We start from the raw sequence: 19,035 nt of genomic DNA on the forward strand, positions 1-19,035 counted from the left end.
AGCCATGACAACCAACAGTTACACTGAACAATTCTAGATGAAGAAAATGCACAAAAATTCATCACTAACATCAGCAGCAGCAGCAACAGCCATGAAGTAATCTGAATACACGCAGAAAACTATGGTACTTAATAATACTTACTTTCAGCATTGGACAAAGTGCAGGGATTACAGTCAACCAAAGCTAATTGAAAATGCTGCAAGAAGAAGAGAATGAGAAAATTAATGCACTAAAGTTAGACTCTCCCAGTTAACACTTTAAAATATTTTTCAAGTACATAAGGTCTAATAATAAAATTATGCTACACAAAATGTACCAGACAACCAACTAAAATTATTTTGAACATTTCTGTTGACAACTGATACAAAAAATTGTTATGCAACTAAAATGTACTAGCCAATCAACTAGAGTTACTCTGAACATTTACTACTAACAACAGACATACTATTGAGTTATTGAGACAATTGAGAATTGTTATTCTATGTTCATTTTTATTTATATAAGAAAGCTTTGGGTTTCTAAAGTCTTCAAGTATGCAGTATTAAAGAATGGTTTAAATGGAAAATCATTATTTTCAGAAATTTAAGTCCAATGGTATTGTCAGAATACCGTATCTTATCTCAAAATGAAACCTGCATCTTTGAAACCAAAATAATCACTCTGAGAACTGTCACAGATTCTTCAGTGATTCTTCAATAATCATTGTACTTAAACATCTTTTAAATAGTCTGTGTTCATCTATGAAAAACTGTTCATTCAGAATGCATATGTATAGAATTTATGTAATCTTCAGGCAATATTAAACCACTAATAAATCACAATGTCCACTTATAATACTATCATATAAGCCTATCCAGAAAATACATGTTAATTTGAACGTACAACACTAAACCTTTAATACCGCAAATTACCATCAGTCATTGGGTGACATTTGACACCTAGTTTATCAATATCAAACCTGGTATATAAACCAATTAATAGATGACAAAAAACAACCACTAGATATAGTATTAAATCTTTAATTAAAAAAAAGTAAATCTCTTTGAGCTCTTCTGAAAATATTCTCACAATTCCATATTTAAAATTTCTGAGCTTCTACATATTTTACCATTAAAAGTAAATACACAGCCAAAGTACAAACTCTTTAAAAAAAAAAAAAATCAACCACAATAAGCTCATTCTCCTATTCACAATCCAAACATCTAACTAACTGGACTAACTTGAAATTGATATTTATAATGACAATTTCTAGATTTAACTCTCCACAGAATTTTCTTTTATCAAAGGAAATAACCATCAGCAAGCATTATGTACTGTATTTCAACACAGAATCAACAAAACTGCACTTGATCAACTAGAATCCTCAATTAATAAGAATAAACTATCACCTACATAGTTGTACAAGGAAAGAACAAGTAGAAAGTGTCATTTGGTATGATCATAGAGTAGCTATCACATCTACTCAAAAATGTTGTGTGCATGCCATAATTAGACTAGCTTAGATTTGCAGTATTCTTACAACCACTAACAAAATGACTATAATCTTTAAGCATTAAATGTTTAATCTATTCAACAAATATTTATCAAGAGCCTATAGTGCCCTAAGGACAATGCAGACACTAGTGATAAAATGGTCCACAAAAGTGAAAAACTTGCCATAGTTGACTGAGTATTTAAAAAAAAAAAAAAAATCCAGCATGTGAACAATTCAAGAACTGCTTTTTATTTTACCTTGGCCCACTAAGCAAATTGTGTCATTGCTAAACATCCCCTTTTTAGGGTGCCACAGTAACAATGGAAAACAGACTATGTTTAAATGTGAGTACTATGAGGGCCAGAACTGTGGCACAGTGGGATAAATCCCAGGCCTGCAGTATTGGAATCCCATATGGGCGCCACTTCGAGTCTCAGCTGCTCCACTTCTGAACCAGCTCTCTGCTATGGCCTGGGAAAGCATCGGAAGACGGCCCAAGTGCTTGGGCCCCTGTACCCATGTGGGAGACCTGGAGGAAGCTCCTGGCTCCTAGCTTGGGATTAACTCAGCTTCGCCAGTTGTAGCCATTTGGGGAGTGAAACAGCAGATGGACGATTCTCTCTCCCTCTCTCTCTCTCACTCAGTCTTTCAAATAAATAAAATAAATCTTTTTTTTAAATGTGAATACTATGAAAATACAGCATGCTTTATAATCAATTACTTTCCTCTAGACAAAATGAAAGCATAGCACATATACATTCAGATGGTACTACATTTCTAAGTCTATTCAAACCCTGCAAACATAAATTAATATTTAGATGGAGAAGACAATACTTTTCCAAACTGAGCCACCAAAGGAAACAAAAACTGAAGCGAAAATAAACAGCTGTTAAGAATGTGATATTTTAGTTCTATGATTTCACCGAAATGCAATGAGGAAGAACAGAGAAATGTATAGTTCAAACCTCAGCAAACATTTCATATTATCAGCATTCAAGATCCTGCAATGAAATCAAGCAGGAGCAGTTCTTGACCATCTTTTTTATAATCATTAAATAATTTTAAAAAGTACCAATCAAGTTGCTGCATTTCAGACCTACAATAGCAGGAAACAGCAAATATTACTCAACAAAATACACATTCAAAAACATACACATGAGAATCAAACAATTTTCAGGGACCAGTGCCATGGCAAAGTAGGTTAATCCTCCTCCTGCAGTGCCGACATCCCATATGGGCGGCGGTTCTAGTCCCGGCTGCCCCTCTTCCAATCTAGCTCTATGCTTATGACCTGGGAAAGCAGAAGATGGCCCAAGTGGTTGGGCCCCTGCAACCACATGGGAGACAGGGAAGATGCACCTGGCTCCTGGCTTTGGAACGGTACAGCTCCGGCTGTTGTGGCCATCTGGGGAGTGAACCAACGGAAGGAAGACCTCTCTGTGTCTCCCACTCACTGTCTGTAACTCTACCTCTCAAAATAAATAAAATTTCTTTAAAAAAAAAAAAACCTTTCAGAATAATTACTGTGTGTTCATAAGAAACTAAGAACAGCCAGACAAAACTGTCTCACATAAAGAAGAACACTAATACCTTTCAGCACACACTAAAGAGAGGTGAGAGATTAGGATAGGGGAAACATGACTTTGTACTTCACATCCAATATTTGAACCAAGAGCAAAAGAGATGTATGTATTAACATATATATCAGGAAAATGGACTACCAATCATCATAACCAACCCAAAACCTGAAAATACCATGGTAAAATATCTAGTACCCACCCCTGCAACCAACAGAAGAAGCTAGGAAACATCTGCACCTCAACCGAAATAATGCACTGCTGAAACTGACTACTGCTGTTATCAGAGTTACGATACAGAAGAGGCCTCTGCAGTTACAAGGCTATATGCCAACCTCAAGGCAGAAAGCAGTGAACAGAAAATTAGTTTCCAAGAAAAAAAGATTTACCTAAGCCATATTTTCAGTATTACATGATTTCACTTTTTTTATACAACACTTCTGGTCCAATTTAACACAAGTTTTGATTCATTACAATTTCAGTTACATCTTTATCACCAAAGTCATCTTTGTTTTAAAAGCCTTCGACTTGTTCACTATTTCAAAATAATGTTGGAGTGTTTTGCTTCAGGTAGCCTATGAAACTTGATTTCAGTTGGGAAGGGCAAAGTCTGTATTCCCATAATGAACATGTAAAACGAGTTTGCAGCCAAATTATCGCATGACTCTCCAATTCTATTCCCAATTTCAAAGACAAGCAATAAGATACCGTTTCATAACTGACAACTTATGTGTTTATTTATAAATTATTAATCTCTAGATCTACTCTAGCATGTTCCGATTAGTGAGCTGGGCATCGCACCCTGCAAATCAAAAAAAAAAAAGGTTACACACATTGTTTCAACTCAAAGTCAGTGTTAAACACCATGGTTTTCAAGTTTTTAAACTGTGTGCTTCTCCCAGAAAACTTTGTTTTATACTACACATAAAGTATGTATAGTCAGTATTGCCAACTATATTTAATTAAGGTAGACACAGCCCTTTAGGAACAACAAGTTGGGGTGCCGGCACTGGGGAGAGTGAACCAGTGGAAGACCTCTCTCTCCCTCTCCCTCTCCCTCCCTCCCTCCCTCTCTCTCTCTCTCTCTCTCTACCTTTAAAATGAATAAATAAATCTTAAAGGGGGTAGTGGCAACATGTTGGCAACCAGCTTTTATTCTCTCTCGCATATTCTGCTGTGACTATGCAGCTTGAGAACTGTATATAAAAGACTCACTGACATTAATTTACCTATCAAAAAATAAACAAGAAAAAAAGGGGGGGAAAAAACCTGTTCTGGAAACACAAAGAAGACAATTCCCTAATGGAATCCATAAAGACAGCTGAATGGAGAAAAAGGGATATACGCAGCCTAAGCAAAGAGTTCATCTGTGCCTTTTTCATTGCTACAGATTGTTACACTTCTAAAAATATGATTTAAGTCCAACAAACTGATTCCCAACACTAATACTCCAAGATAAATGATTAACAGGAGAATCCCTTAGGATATACTGGTACTTACTTTAGGGATTTGGTCTCTAAAAAATACTACAAAACTGAAAATGGTAAACTTTACTAAAGCACGAGTCAAATTCCTACCTCAATTGAACTGACTCTGATCTCTCAAAGCCCTGGAACTCAATTCTTCTGATTACTTTTATAACACAAAGTACTAACTGCACACAAATGGTTTCTAACATCTAACAGATTCTGGCAATCTTCATTCAAAAACAAAGAGGGCTCTTTCTTTACCATTTTACCAATATGATCTCTTCTAAAAATTTCCTTAACAAAAAAGGAACACAGGGCTGGCACTGTGGGGCAGTAGGTTAATCCTCCGCCTGCAGCACCAGCATCCCATATGGGCGCCAGTTCTACTGCCGGCTGCTCCTCTTCCGAACCAGCTCTCTACTGTGGCGTGGGATAGCAGGAGAAAATGGCCCAAGTCCTTGGGCCCCTGCACCCACATGGGAAACTGGGAAGATTCACCTGGCTCCTGGGCTTTGGATCGGCGCACCTCCGGACACTGGGTAATGAACCAACAGAAGGAAGACCTTTCTCTTGGTCTCTCCCTCTCAGTGTCTGTAACTCTACCTCCCAAATAAATAAATAAAATCTTAAAAAAAAAAAAAAAAGAAGAAGAAGAAGACGACAACACATACCGCAAATGTTCAAAATCCTATCTCAAGTCCTTCTTTTGGGCTACACGTTCCTCTGTCTAGACCAATATCTGATAGCCCTCAGGTACCTCCAACTCAACACACTTACGATGGCCCACCTTTATTCACATCCTTGTCACTGTCCAATTCCAAAACCTGCTGTTACTTGCTTCATCCACCTACTTTAGTGAATCATAAACTGAACAAAGCCCTAAATGATAAATCTCTACACAAGTTAAAAAAATTTCATTAAGATCTATAGAATGCATTAACTTCTATCCATCCATGTATCTATCCTTTGAGAAAAATCATTTTGCACTAACATTCTTGCTTACATTTTTTCCTATTATGTTGTCCTAACTAGTCTTCTTACAACCCTTCATTCCTGTCGTATTTTACAAAAGTATAGGTATGTAACTGACCAGAAGTTTTACAAAACTGGTCTAGTGTATGTCTAATATTTATATACAAATGATAAAAAAGAGTATGAGCTAACTTAATTTCCAAGTTCTTTCAATTTTAGTGCTCAATTTGCACTCATATCAGAACAAGACTGAAACATACACAAATAACTAACACCAGGTAGATATAATATCTATGTTATACAGGGGGATTCAGCAATAATTTGCAGCATAAAATTGTTTTGGAATTCATATAGCTACATTTGAAGATCAAGTATTTATAACCAGAAAATTAGCCAGTTATGAGTAAGCACCAAAAATCCTTTTAATTAGAAATTACTTCTGTAGTTTAAAAATACTGAAAGAGAGATGGGTACCTGGAATTATAGTAACTTCTCAGTTTAAAACCAACAGAACAAAGACAACCACCCAGAAAGAATGGCTACTGCACATCCATGAGCACACTTATATTCAAACAAGCATTTTGGAAGTATGTAATAGAACTCAGGGCAGAAATGAATATCAAACAGAAAAACAAAAGTAGGCTGGAAAAGAGACATGGAGAAGTCATTACTAAGCAGCTTAAAAAAAAAAAAAAAAAACAATTAGGAGATCACCTCATATCAGAGACCAGTATCTAGGAAACATTACAAGGTAAAGTACAAGTTTTGATGAGAAGTAGAAAAAGGAAAGAACAAGGGAACTATTTCTTCCCTCACAAATGAAGAAAACTACACAGAAAACAAAATAAAAAGCAATCACCATCCTCTGCCAAAATGAACTGTAATGCTACACTCATGTGAAACAGCCAATGATTAGAAGGCAAAAAAGATTTAAATCATCAGAAATGACTGGCTTATAGTATCCTCCATCAAAATCAAATTTCTTACCAATTATAAAAAGGCAAAAAAAACTAACAATATGAATTTATATATAAAGAACCAATAGATACACTGAAGGAAGAAAAATATAGTATAGCTAATATTAACAAAGGACCCCTCCTCGCCTAACCACCACCATCACCACCACAAGTTTACTAGAACACACTAATACTTTTAGGCATCTACTCGGTGGTTTACCTAAAAACAGTGAGTATTAAGAGTTGCCCTTGCACCCACAGAGGGGACCCAGAGGAAACTCGTGGCTCCTGGCTTCAGATCAGCACAGCTCCGGCTTTTATGGCCAATTGGGGAATGCACCAGTGGATGGAAGACCTCTCTACCTCTCCTTCTCTAACTCTTTCAAATAAATTAATCTTTAAAAAAAAAAAAAAGAAAGAAAAAGAAAAAGAAAAGAAAGAAAGAAAAAAGCTTAATTTGTGGACCTGGCCCTAATCTTGTAAGTGCTACTTCCAATACCAGAGGACACTAAGTAAGAAATCTAATAAATAAAAAGTACCAAAAAACAAATAAAACAGGGACCGGAGCCATGGCTCACTTGGTTAATCTTCTGCCTGCGGTGCTGGCATCCCATATGGGTGCCGGTTCTAGTCCAGGTTGCTCCTCTTCCAGTCCAGCTCTCTGCTGTGGCCTGGGAGGGCAGTGAAGGATGGCCCAAGTACTTGGGCCCCTGCACCCACATGGGAGACCAGGAGGAAGCACCTGGCTTCTGGCTTCAGATCGGCACAGCACCGGCCATGGCGGCCATTTGGGGGTGAATCAAAGGAAGAAGACCTTTCTCTCTGTCTGTCTATAACTCTACCTGTCCAAAAATAAATTTAAAAAATAAATAAATAAAAGGAGGAAAGAAGGAAAGGAAGGAAAGGAAGGAAGGAAGATAGTTAAGGCCTCTTTCACTGTCTCTACATCCCAACCAATTCCTATGAAGACCCTATGAATGCAATTTCTATGATATGCCAATAGTCTATAAACCCTTCTTGAAAATTTTCTGTCTGTTCCTGGTTTTATGTTAGAAGCCAAATCCTACAGCAGTCCGAAAAACTCCCACCAGAGGCTGGTGTTGTGACACAGTGATAAAGTGACGCTGGTATCCCATATGGGCACAAGTTCATCACCCAAAAGTTCCACTTCCAATACAGTTCTCTGTTAATGGCCTGGGGAAAGCAGAAGATGGCCCAAGTATTTCGGAAAACCAGATGACGCTCCTGGCTTCAACCTGGCCCAGCCTTTGTGGCTAACTGGGGAATGAACCAACAGATGGAGGATCTCTTTCCCTCTCTCTGTACTCTTTCAAATAAATACATAAGAATCACATGGGTGAGGTATACTCCCGTCCCCTTTATCTCTTTCACCACAGTATTCAAGATTTCAGTAAGAGGTAAGCTATTGAGCATTATGAAGGAAACAGGGAAGGAAAAGTATGCTGAAATACCACCAACTTTCATTATCTCCAGACATCTGGACTAACAAAAATAAACTGTTAAAGCATCAACAAAAACATACGCTATTTTAGAAACTTAAGGCACGCATAAAATTATTGTAATACCCAGCATTTAAATTCTCCCTGGACACATACAACCTACCTAAATTGAGCCAGGAAGACATAGAAAACCTAAATTCTCAGCAAGTACTTCTAGAATACAGATAATTCACAATATCTTAAGCACATGAAACAGCCTGTGCATCTCACATTAATAAATACAACATAAAAGACAGAAGGCATTTCAGATTTCCTAAACAGCTTCTGAAAGGAAGTATATGTCAGCATGCCTTCAATTATTCCTTCTTCCTTTAGTACCTCGACATTTAAAAAAAGAAGACAATAAAATTGCTAAGTATATACACTGTATAACATCAAATCAGAAAGCTGGAAATGAAGTAGTTCCTAGAGAAGAATAAGGTAAACAGAAAGCAGAACTGCTATTTTACTCAGAAGTTCATGTCTGATATAATAGAAGACACATGCTGAAAGAATAGGTGAACTGGGGCATTTAGAGAAAACCACTATTCACATAGAAAAAAAAATTTAAGAGTTGATAAATAAGACCAACTTGTTCTATTTTTCCAGCATGCCTAATGATTAGGCATTTTATCATTGTATAGCCTCTTCTACTTCATATTTTTACCCATACAAGATACCAAGACCCAGTAAAATGCCAAGCAACACACAAATCTCACTTGAGTTTAACCATCCCCTTTGAACTGCCTCTGAAATTCTTATCTTCCTATCCCTTTTTTTTTTTTTTAAGATATATTTATTTATTTGAAAGTCGGAGTTACACAGAGACAGAAAGAGAGGAAAGGAGAGAAAGAGAGGTCTTCTATCTGCTGGATCACTCCCCAGATGGTCGCAACGGCCGGAGCTGTGCCAAACCACAGCCAGGAGCTTCTTCGGTGTCTCCCATGCAGATGGAGGGGCCCAAGCACTTGAGCCATCTTCCACTGCTTTTCCAGGCTACAGCAGAGAGCTGGAGTAGAAGTGGAGCAGCCAGGACACAAACTGGTGCCCATATGGGATGCTGGCACTGCAGGGGGCGGCTTTACCCACTATGCCACAGCGCTGGCCCCTCCTATCCCTTTCACATTAATACTTTCAATCAGAACTTACCATCTTTGGATATCAAATTATAAGGGAATTACACAGGCATCCTAATAAATGATGCACAGGTCCCCTTTTGAAAAAAAAAAAAAAAAAGCTGCCTTGAGTTACTCTACCATTAGAATTCCAAAAAAGTTCTAAAACTGATCTATTTTAATGATATTAAAAACATGTAAACAGAGAGACTTTCCAATCTTTGTGAAATTAAACAATGCACTAGTATTAACTGAAGGAAGAATATGGGTGTTATCACATCTTACTTTTGCATTTATTAGCTTCACATAAAGGAAATAATCTGAACAGTTTGCAGGGATGTAAAATTTAGTAGCATTATATAAAAAAACTATTTGCCAAAAATCACTGTATTTTTATTATTTTTATTGAAGTAATGATAGCATACTTTTTGTGTTTTTTTGGCCAGGCAGAGTTAGATAGTGAGAGACAGAGAGAGACTTATAGACAGTGAGAGAGAGACAGACAGAGAGAAAGGTATTCCTTCCGTTGGTTCACCCCCCAATGGCTGCTACGGCCAACACGCTGCGCCGATCCGAAGCCAGGAGCCAGGTGCTTCTCCTGGTCTCCCATGCGGGTGCAGGGCCCAAGGACTTGGGCCATCCTCCACTGCCTTCCCGGGCCATAGCAGAGGGCTGGCCTGGAAGAGGGGCAACCGGGATAGAATCCGGCGCCCCAACCGGGACTAGAACCCGGTGTGCCGGTGCCACAAGGCGCACTCTGCCTATTTAAAAAAAAAAAAGAAAGAAAGAAAGAATTGATTTCTCAGGCTGTGGTGTAGTAGGTAAAGCCACAGCTCCGGTATCCCATATGGGTGCTGGTTCAATTCCCAGCTGCTCCACTTCCAATTCAGTTCCCTGTTGATGCGCCTGGGAAAGAGGCAGAAGATAGCCCAAGTGCTTGGGCTTGTACAACCACATGGGAGACCAGAAAGAAGCTCCTAGCTTTGGGCTGGCCCAGTTCTGGTCATTGCAGCCATTTGGGGAGTGAATCAGCAGATGGAGATCTCTATTGTCTCTCCTTGTCTAACTCTGCTTAAAATAAATAAATAAATCTTAAAAAAAAAAAAATGAACTGAATTCACCACCACTCACTAAACACATTAAAACTTTACCGGCCAATTAATGGGGAAAGTAATACTATATTAAAAAGTAAGCTGAGCATTAACTTTACAATTCTGAAGATGGGCAGAGTGACAGAAATACAAGCATTGAATCCTGGAACAGGACAATGGATTTCACAATCAATATTTATACTGGCTCAAATTAGAGAAACTTTAGATGGTAGATAAACTGAGAATTGAAACGTGGCTGGAAAAGCTTACTTGCAAGATATGGGGGAAAAATTACATGAGTATTATAAAATAAATTATATCTTAAATACATAGGGAGAGGTAGTTTGGCATGGCAGTTAAAACATCTATACCCCATACAGAATGTCTGGGTCTAAGTATAAACCCCAGTTTCTTGCTAGTGCACATCCTGCAAGGTAGCTCTAGTAGCGGGGTCCTTGCCACTCACTTGGGAGAACCGAATTGAGATCCTAGGATCCGTTTTTTGCATGGCACAGACTGAGCTGATGTGGGTATTTGGGGAGTAAATCAGTGGCTGAAAAAATCTCTGTTTCTCTTTCACATATCAGTAGATGGCAGATTCCCCCTGCCCAATAAATAGTTTTTTTAAAAAATAGCAAATGTTAAAAAAAAAAAAAAAAAAAACTCCGAGGCTATAAATTAGCATTGTGCCAGGTCCACCTGTTGTTCCAGGTATCTGACAAATGATTGTAGACAACGATGGCATTTTACGATTTTTCAAATAGGTTTTGTTTGCTTGAAGACGGTGAGGGAGGAGAGGCTGGGAGTGGGGAGCTTGTGGGAGTGGAAGCTTTTCTCAGGCTTGGGGTAAAAAATAAAAAAATAAAAAAATAAATACAGCATTTACATGCTGCAATCCCTCTTTTGGCAGAAAAGTAAATGAGGTGAAGATAAGACCTACCATGGAAAAACTGACACTCCATCTTCCGTAACAAGTTAATGATTTTACTCACTCTTCAGCCTTCCATTAGATGGTAACAGTGTACTTAGGGTATTGAATTTTATTTAAAGACTGGTATCGGGGTCATCGTTGTGGTGTAGCTGGTAAAGCCACCACCTGCAATGCCGGCATCCCATATGAGCTCAGATTCTTGTCTTGGCTGCTCTACTTCCAATCCAGTTCCCTGTTAATGGCCTGGGAAAAAGCAGAAGATGGCCCGCAGTGTTTTGGCCCCTTCTACCCACACAGGTGATGTGGACGAAGCTCCGGGTTCTGGCCTGGCCCAGCATTGGCTGTTGTGGCCATCTGAGGAATGAACCAGCAGATGGAAAATCTAACACTTTGAAATACATAAATAAATCTTTTTTAAAAAATGATTAGACAGGGCCGGCGCCGTGGCTCAACAGGCTAATCCTCCACCTTGCGGCGCCGGCACACCGGGTTCTAGACCCGGTCAGAGCACCGGATTCTGTCCCGGTTACCCCTCTTCCAGGCCAGCTCTCTGCTATGGCCCAGCAAGGCAGTGGAGGATGGCCCAAGTGCTTGGGCCCTGCACCCCATGGGAGACCAGGAGAAGCACCTGGCTCCTACCTTCGGATCAGCGCGGTGCGCTGGCCGCAGCGCGACAGCCGCGGCGGCCATTGGAGGGTGAACCAACGGCAAAGGAAGACCTTTCTCTCTGTTTCTCTCTCTCTCACTATCCACTCTGCCTGTCAAAAAAAAAGATTAGATATAACTGGTCTAAGAGAAACCGCATCACCTTTGAAATGGAATCAATAAGGAATGGCCATGTCGCTTATTCTGGCCAATGAGATGCAAGGTAAAATATTTTAAGAGATCAATAGGAAGTCAAGATCTTTCTCCTCCATTAAAAGATGATGGTGGCGATTTTCATTTTTTGAGCACTTATAAGACAGCACTACACTAAGCACCTACACCACTGCTCTATAATGCCTTTCTCTAATGAGACATGAAAAAGGAAGCATTTTACTTTGACTGCACATGGCAACTATCCTATATCATCAAACAGAGCAATGAGCCTTTAGTACAAGCCAATATAGAACTGAAAAGAAAACAAATCCTTGGATCAGTTGAATTAACCAAACCTGAATACTGGACTTCACATATACACTACAGTTCTTTATTTTAACCAGCTTGAGCTGAAGTTTCTGAGACCACACAGCCTAAAAAGCATCTATACAAACACACTGTGCTAGTAAGCAACTTAATGTAATGGAAAGGTTATCAGAAGTTCCACCATCTATCCAGATGAAGGTAAACTACTAGTCAGGACAATTGGAGACCATCTAAGGGAAGAAGAACATATTTTCCCTTCTGAGTCCTACTTTTATTCACAAAATCTAAGCACTTAAGAGTAATAAACTAGGGGCCAGTGCTGTGGCACAGTGGGTTAACACCCTGCCCTGAAACGCTGGCATCCTTGGGCCCCTGTACCTGCGTGGGAGCCCCAGAGGAAGCTCCTGGCTTCGGATCAGCGCAGCTCTGGCTGTTGTGACCATCTGGGGAGTGAACCAGCGAATGTTAGTCCTCTCTCTCTCTCTGTCTCTCCTCTCTCTGTGTAACTCCGAATTTTGAATAAATAAATAAATCTTTAAAAAAAAAAAAGAATAAACTAAAAGACTTGCTTGTCAACCAACACTGTAGATGCCTAAAATTCTCCCTTAAAATAGTGAAGGAATACTAGAGAGGTAGGCTTAAAAGGTTAATGTCAGGATGAGACAAAAATCAAATGTAACCTTTACACTATGATGAATAGAAAAATCAAGCACTCTTAAAATTCCTTTCTTTTTTTATACAAATGAAATGGACATCAGGATGCTATCAAGTATTTTAAATAACGGCTGCCATTACATAAGGCAGTTTTGCTAGGAACACCTGACTTGAAGGTTTATTAGATTTTAACTATGAAAAAATAGAAGTGGTAAACAGGATAATGTTTTAGTCAAGCAAAGTAAAGCAGGAATACCTTCAGAAAGCCATTTACAGTTTCCCCTGACTGAAAGGGATTTTAAAGCCTGTCACCTTCATGAAAATGGAACTTTACATTCAGACTTAAAATACCACTGTATTGATATTTGAGTCACATTCCATAATTTGGGACACACAGGATCACTTTTTTGCCTCAAATCCATTTCCTGCTATCAAAAACACTTCTGTCACATACATAGATATGTTGTGACAATATTGTGAAATTCCTGAACAAGTTTATTTTGTATATTCAATGTTAAGAATCTTCGAGGGGGCTGGCGCCGTGGCATAGTAGGTTAATCCTCTGCCTGTGGTGTCGGCATCCCATATGGGCGCCGGTTGTAGTCCCGGCTGCTCCTTTTCCAATTCAGCTCTCTGCTATGCCCTGGGAAAGCAGTAGAAGATGGTCAAAGTCCTTGGGTCCCTGCACCAGCATGGGAGACCAGGAAAGAAGCACCTCGCTCCTGACTTCGGATTGGCGTAGCTCTGGACATTGTGGCCATTTGGGGAGTGAACCAGCAGAAGACCTTTCTCTCTGTGTCTCCCTCTCACTGCCTCTAACTCTACCTCTCAAATGAATGAATAAAATCTTAAAAGAGAGAAAGAGAGAGAGAGAGAGAGAGAGAGAGAGAGAGAGAGAGAGAGAGAGAATCTGAGGAGCCTCCGTTGTGGCACAGTGGGTTAAAGCCAAAACCTGTAACATGGACATCCCATGTGGATGCCATTTCAAGTCATCTGATCTGGCTCCCTACTAATACACCTACTAATACACCTGGGAAGGAAGAGAAAGATGGCTCAAGTGCTTGGGCCTCTGCCACCTATGTGGGGAATCCAGATGGAGTTCCAGGCTCCTGACCTCGGCCTGGTCCCTCCCCTGACTATTGTGGATATTTGAGGAGTAAACCAGAACATCGATCCATCGATCCATCTCTCTCCTCTTTCAAATAAAATAAATAAATCTTTATTAAAAAAAAAAAAAAAGTCTGACAGCTAGTAAGAAACTGAAACTGCAAATGTCCAAGAAGAGACTAAAATAAACAAAGTAATATATCTGAACTTATGCTCCAACTCAAACTCTCTGATATCCCACAGTACAGTTTGCAAAATGTTGCACTAAACTTTAGAACTTATAACTTCCAGGCATCCCTTATTCTCCACACTACTAACACATACCCAGAGACCTATTCCTCAACTGTACTTACCTTTAATCACTTCTTGGCAAGCTATTTGGTTATATATCTCTCTCATATAACATCAGCATTGCTCTTTATAAATTCATTGAGGTAGAAACAGTAGCTGCAGAATTTTTTATTTTAAAAATCTATAACAATTACACACCCTTAGGTACAAGTTTTTAAAAATCTGTAATAGTTTCTTATTAGTGAGTTCAAATTATAACCTACTGGAAGTCATTTTTATCTTCCTCCCTCACTCTCTCCTACTTTAGAATCAAGATAGTCTACAATGGAGATCCTGAGAATACAGTAACCATTATAAATAGTTAAAAATTCAAAGAAACTTAAGTTTTATCCTAGAACTTCTAACCTTTTGAAAATGAAATTCTTTTGTCATGTAGGGAAACACTATTTTCATGAAAAACCCAATAAAAACTAAAACACAAAAAGCTCAATGAAACGTGAAAATACTGTAGAAATCCCCATTTCTATAGGTAAAAAGTATGATATTTAATCAACAACATATTATCTCTTCCCAATAACATTTCAGCAGTCCAAATGCTCTTCCGGGAACATTCTTTATAATTTAGATATAAGACCTGGCCTGCTGGTAGAGGCAAATAGATCTCTACTGAGATCCAAGCAAAAAGAAGGTTAACAATTGGGTCACACATATGGCATCATGAAATAACTCTACAGTGATGGATCACTTATAAGGGAGTGATTTAGATGTCTCAACTGACAATGAAACTTCCACCCTTTCCTGATGAGGGATCTTAATTAAAATGTAAAATAATTAAAATAAAACTTTAATCATGAAATTAGTTACCATGCAAGTCTTAGCACCAACTACTTTGCACCCTGAAACACAACCTTAAGTATCTTCCATGTCATGGCTGATGAACAGCTTTGCCACCTAAACGTTTAAATTTTCTTTTAAAGTGCCAATAGAAATTCCAACATTTCTCATTTTTCTAATATTAAACAACAACAAAAAGCCCACAAAAATGAAACATTGTATCTTGAAAAAACTCAACAACCTACCTTTAAACTAGACTCATAGTCTGTGTTCACTTTGAACATAAGCCCAAGTCGTAAATGAATTTCCTTGGCTCGACAAAAGCTGGGATCAACATAAAGCACCTCCTGAAATGCTTTAATTGCCCTGAAAGAATATAGACATAACATATCTTAACTTTTTAACATGTGCATGCATTTCTGCTTGGTAGTACAGTAAAACCTCTGTTTTATGCAATATTGTTTTAAGGAAATGTCTTTTTTTTTTTTTTTTTAAATGTGAAAAGTTTGAGGGGGGAAAAAAAACCTGGAAAGGAACACTTGGGCCTCTTATATAATTGAATACATAATCTAATTTAATACAAAGGAGAAAAGATCAGTTGAACTTATTCTAAATTATTCAAACAATCTCATGGTTTAATAAAATTCTCAGTGTAAATAACTGATTTCATTGTTTCTGGAATTTTCTTGTGCAGAAGGGAATAAGGCAGTAAAAAATTCTGGTTTTTAATGGAGGAGAGTTGCTTAATCCTGTTTCTAATCTCTTCTGTAAAAATGTATTCTTTTTCTTTATATTTATGTCTTTCATATCTTTTATACTATGTGAGGTAGTAGTCAGTTTTCATATTCGTCCTTACCCCAAAGCTCTAAGGTGCTGTTCTGTCCTAACTCTAACGTCCATACTTAGCTGGCTCTCTGAGTTCTCTATTCCTTTTCCCTTTCCTTGGTCTACCAGTCTTTGCCCCAAATTCACATAGTATCTTTTTATATAAGATTTTGATTATTAGTTTAACAAATTCAGGGGTAAGGGGAAGGCCAGTTTTTGCTGAATACATTTTTATATTGCTCAGTTTCATCATACCTATGTATTGCCTACTCAAAAATGAAGCTTAGAATGAGAAAAATCTATTTTGAATTTTAAGTTGTTATATCAGATGTAACATCATGTTAGATGACATTTTAATTCCCTTTACATGATTTAAATGTTCTTGCAAGCACCTATTTTGTAAGGTTTTTATCAACTAAGTTACCCCTCAGATCTATTTAGAATTTTAGATGCCTCCCAAACAAAAAACAGTGTTTCGTATAAAAAGTTCAAAATATCAAAAAGTAAAGCAAAACAATACTTCATATGTCCTTAGTAACTCTGACGGATTCGTGTGTTATCATATTCCTCAGAAAAGGGTGTGTACCTATTTATTATAAAATTAAGAGTTCTAAAAGGCAGTGTTTATGGGGGCCTTGGAGTATTAGGTTCAACATCAGACACCATTACACCTTGTTATGACAATACTTAATTTTTTTATTGAAGAAAAGCTGGGCATCCATCTTTTTAGTGGATGGAACTACATATGTTTTATTATCTGATGCGTACAGACTTTGAGATGGGATGGGGGGTGTCAAAGAACTGACGAAAAATTGGAATAATTTATCATTCTTGTTTAGATAACTTCCTATTTCTCTCAAACAGTAAGTACAAATGTATCAAGGGAGGCATCAAGAAGATGAGAAAAAAGAGCAACTATAGCAATAGGTGAGGCCAACTAAAACATGATACAACCAGGAAAGAATATGAAGGAGCTTTTTTGATGTGATGCCAATGTTTTACTTCTTGACCCAGGTAACAGTTACATGAATGTTTATAACATGTCACTGTCTATACTAATGATTTATGCACTTTTCTTTAAGCATGTTATATTTTATAATAAAAATTACAGATAATGCTCCATAAAGTCCTAATTAATCTTACCTTATGATACAGGTCAGGAAATTCTAAAGAAATGGGTCAGAACTAAGCAATGTCCACATGCAATAATAAAAAACCCAGGTAGGCCTGAGTCAAAAAACATGAAAGAAAAAGAACAGAAGTGGAAGATAGCAAAAGGAAAAGGAGGAACAAACAGAAAAACTGTTATAAAAGGAAAAGAGGTGTAAGAAAGTATATATGAAGAAGGGAGGGAAAGGGAATATAGAGCACTGCTAATAATATTCCTACTTTGAGGTGTCAGGACTTGTCATGGGGAAAGGAATTCTACAATCTCTACAGATCTGTTCCTCTCATCCCTTTCCCCAAATGCCACATCTGTTAGAAATGTTTTACTCCCTAGGTGCCTTCAGCACAGTGTTCCATGTCACACAGGTGCAAAAAAAAAACACTGGGTTACTGTAACATGCTCTCTATGAATGTTAGCATAATGGGGGTGGTGGTGGTGGTGGTGGTGGTATTTTAACCTATAAGCAAAACAAATGTTTCATTTAAAATCTGTGAGCCTTACCACTCAAGTCTATTCCCAATTATGCCCTAACACTGCTCCTCCACAGCAGTGAAGGGGCTTATCTATTTATTTATGTAAATATTAGCCCTCTTGGCTTCACTGCTTCTCCTTATTATATTCTGCTGATGTGAAACATTTTCATTCTCCTACTTTCCTCTAAATCCACATTATCTTCAAGATTCACCACCTAAACTCAACACCCAACAATTTTCTTCAGCGTTAACACTTAGTTTAGGTTCACTCTTTAAAATGAAATACTTCCATGTTCTACCAATTGATTTGCTGTTTCCAAGTCCATTCCTTGAAGGCTAAATTATTTTATTGCTAATATTCCAAATAATACAGCAAAAAGTTTAAGTGTAATAGATATTTACTGATGCCCTCACTTTTACACTTTAGGATTTCTGGTTGGGGGTAGGGGCACTCTAGTCTTTTTACTGATCTTTTCTCATCTGACACAATACATCTTATTCAAACACTTAAGTTCATTTCCTTTTCTGAATTTTTGCGCCTCTCTATACCATATAGTTCTTCAGTTTTCCTCATCTCAGGAAAACAAAACAATATCAGAGAAACAGACAAACAGAAAAAGTGAGAGGGTGTATTTCAGGACAGGGATAGAGAAAATGTCAGACTATATTCTAATTTTGGTCATCATTTTACTGCATTCATATCTCACCAAAATGCATGTAACCAGAATATGATCTTTGCAGGACAAAACAGACATAAATCACCAATACATGTAATTTCTGCTGACCTCAGAAATTCTGACAGAGAATTTCATAACGTGGTAAATTTTTACCAGAAACTATAAAAAACTTTTATGATATGCATGCAGAGGTGCATAGTTTTCAAACACTTAAAACATATTCTCTACTGCAACAAGTCTATATTGTTCTGCACAATATCCTTGGCATTCTTAAAATCTGAAAAATGTAGCTTTTTATGTCACCAAAGTTTTCTGTAGATGTTCAGTTGAAAGACTGTTTTCTTTTAATGCTAAACATTAAGAAAAATGAAAAGATAAAATGTCAATAGCACTATCTACAAAAAACACACATGTGTGCTGAATGCATTATAAAACAACAGCCATTTTAACATTATTGCTAGAAAGTCACTTTTTTAAAAAGTCTCTTCTAGAACTAAAGCAAAATATGATATTAACTAAATATCTGAGCACAGCCTTTCAAGTACATTTGAAAAGAGTCATAATAACACCTTGAGTTCTGTGGCGTTAATAAAACTGGGTCCAGAGATTTCCCTCTAGAATGTATGAAGGGATAAATGAACTAATTTCACACAAATAAAATGGAGAATATTTTAGCTCTAAATCAGTAACAACATAATATACACACAACACACATATACTTTCACATGTATGTATTAGTTAATTTAGAAGTTCTTTTTAACTGAGAAATATTTAATAAAACAAAGAGATAAGATTT

General features: G+C 37.6%; 1 protein-coding gene across 8 annotated transcripts in view; it reads right to left on the reverse strand.

The window, feature by feature from the left end:
- The window catches only part of KDM6A (lysine demethylase 6A), a 185,749-nt gene that overhangs the window by 64,920 nt on the left and 101,794 nt on the right, over nucleotides 1-19,035 (reverse strand). For all 8 annotated transcript variants that reach the window (XM_062184060.1, XM_062184058.1, XM_062184056.1 and 5 more), the window contains exons 6-7: nucleotides 15,342-15,462; nucleotides 143-197 (exon numbers count right to left, since the gene is read on the reverse strand). In XM_062184060.1, the coding sequence (XP_062040044.1) occupies nucleotides 143-197; nucleotides 15,342-15,462 (176 nt within the window). The remainder of the gene's footprint in view (nucleotides 1-142; nucleotides 198-15,341; nucleotides 15,463-19,035) is intronic.

The sequence above is a fragment of the Lepus europaeus genome, chromosome X, assembly GCF_033115175.1.
Source record: "Lepus europaeus isolate LE1 chromosome X, mLepTim1.pri, whole genome shotgun sequence".
Classification (NCBI taxonomy): Eukaryota; Metazoa; Chordata; class Mammalia; order Lagomorpha; family Leporidae; genus Lepus; species Lepus europaeus.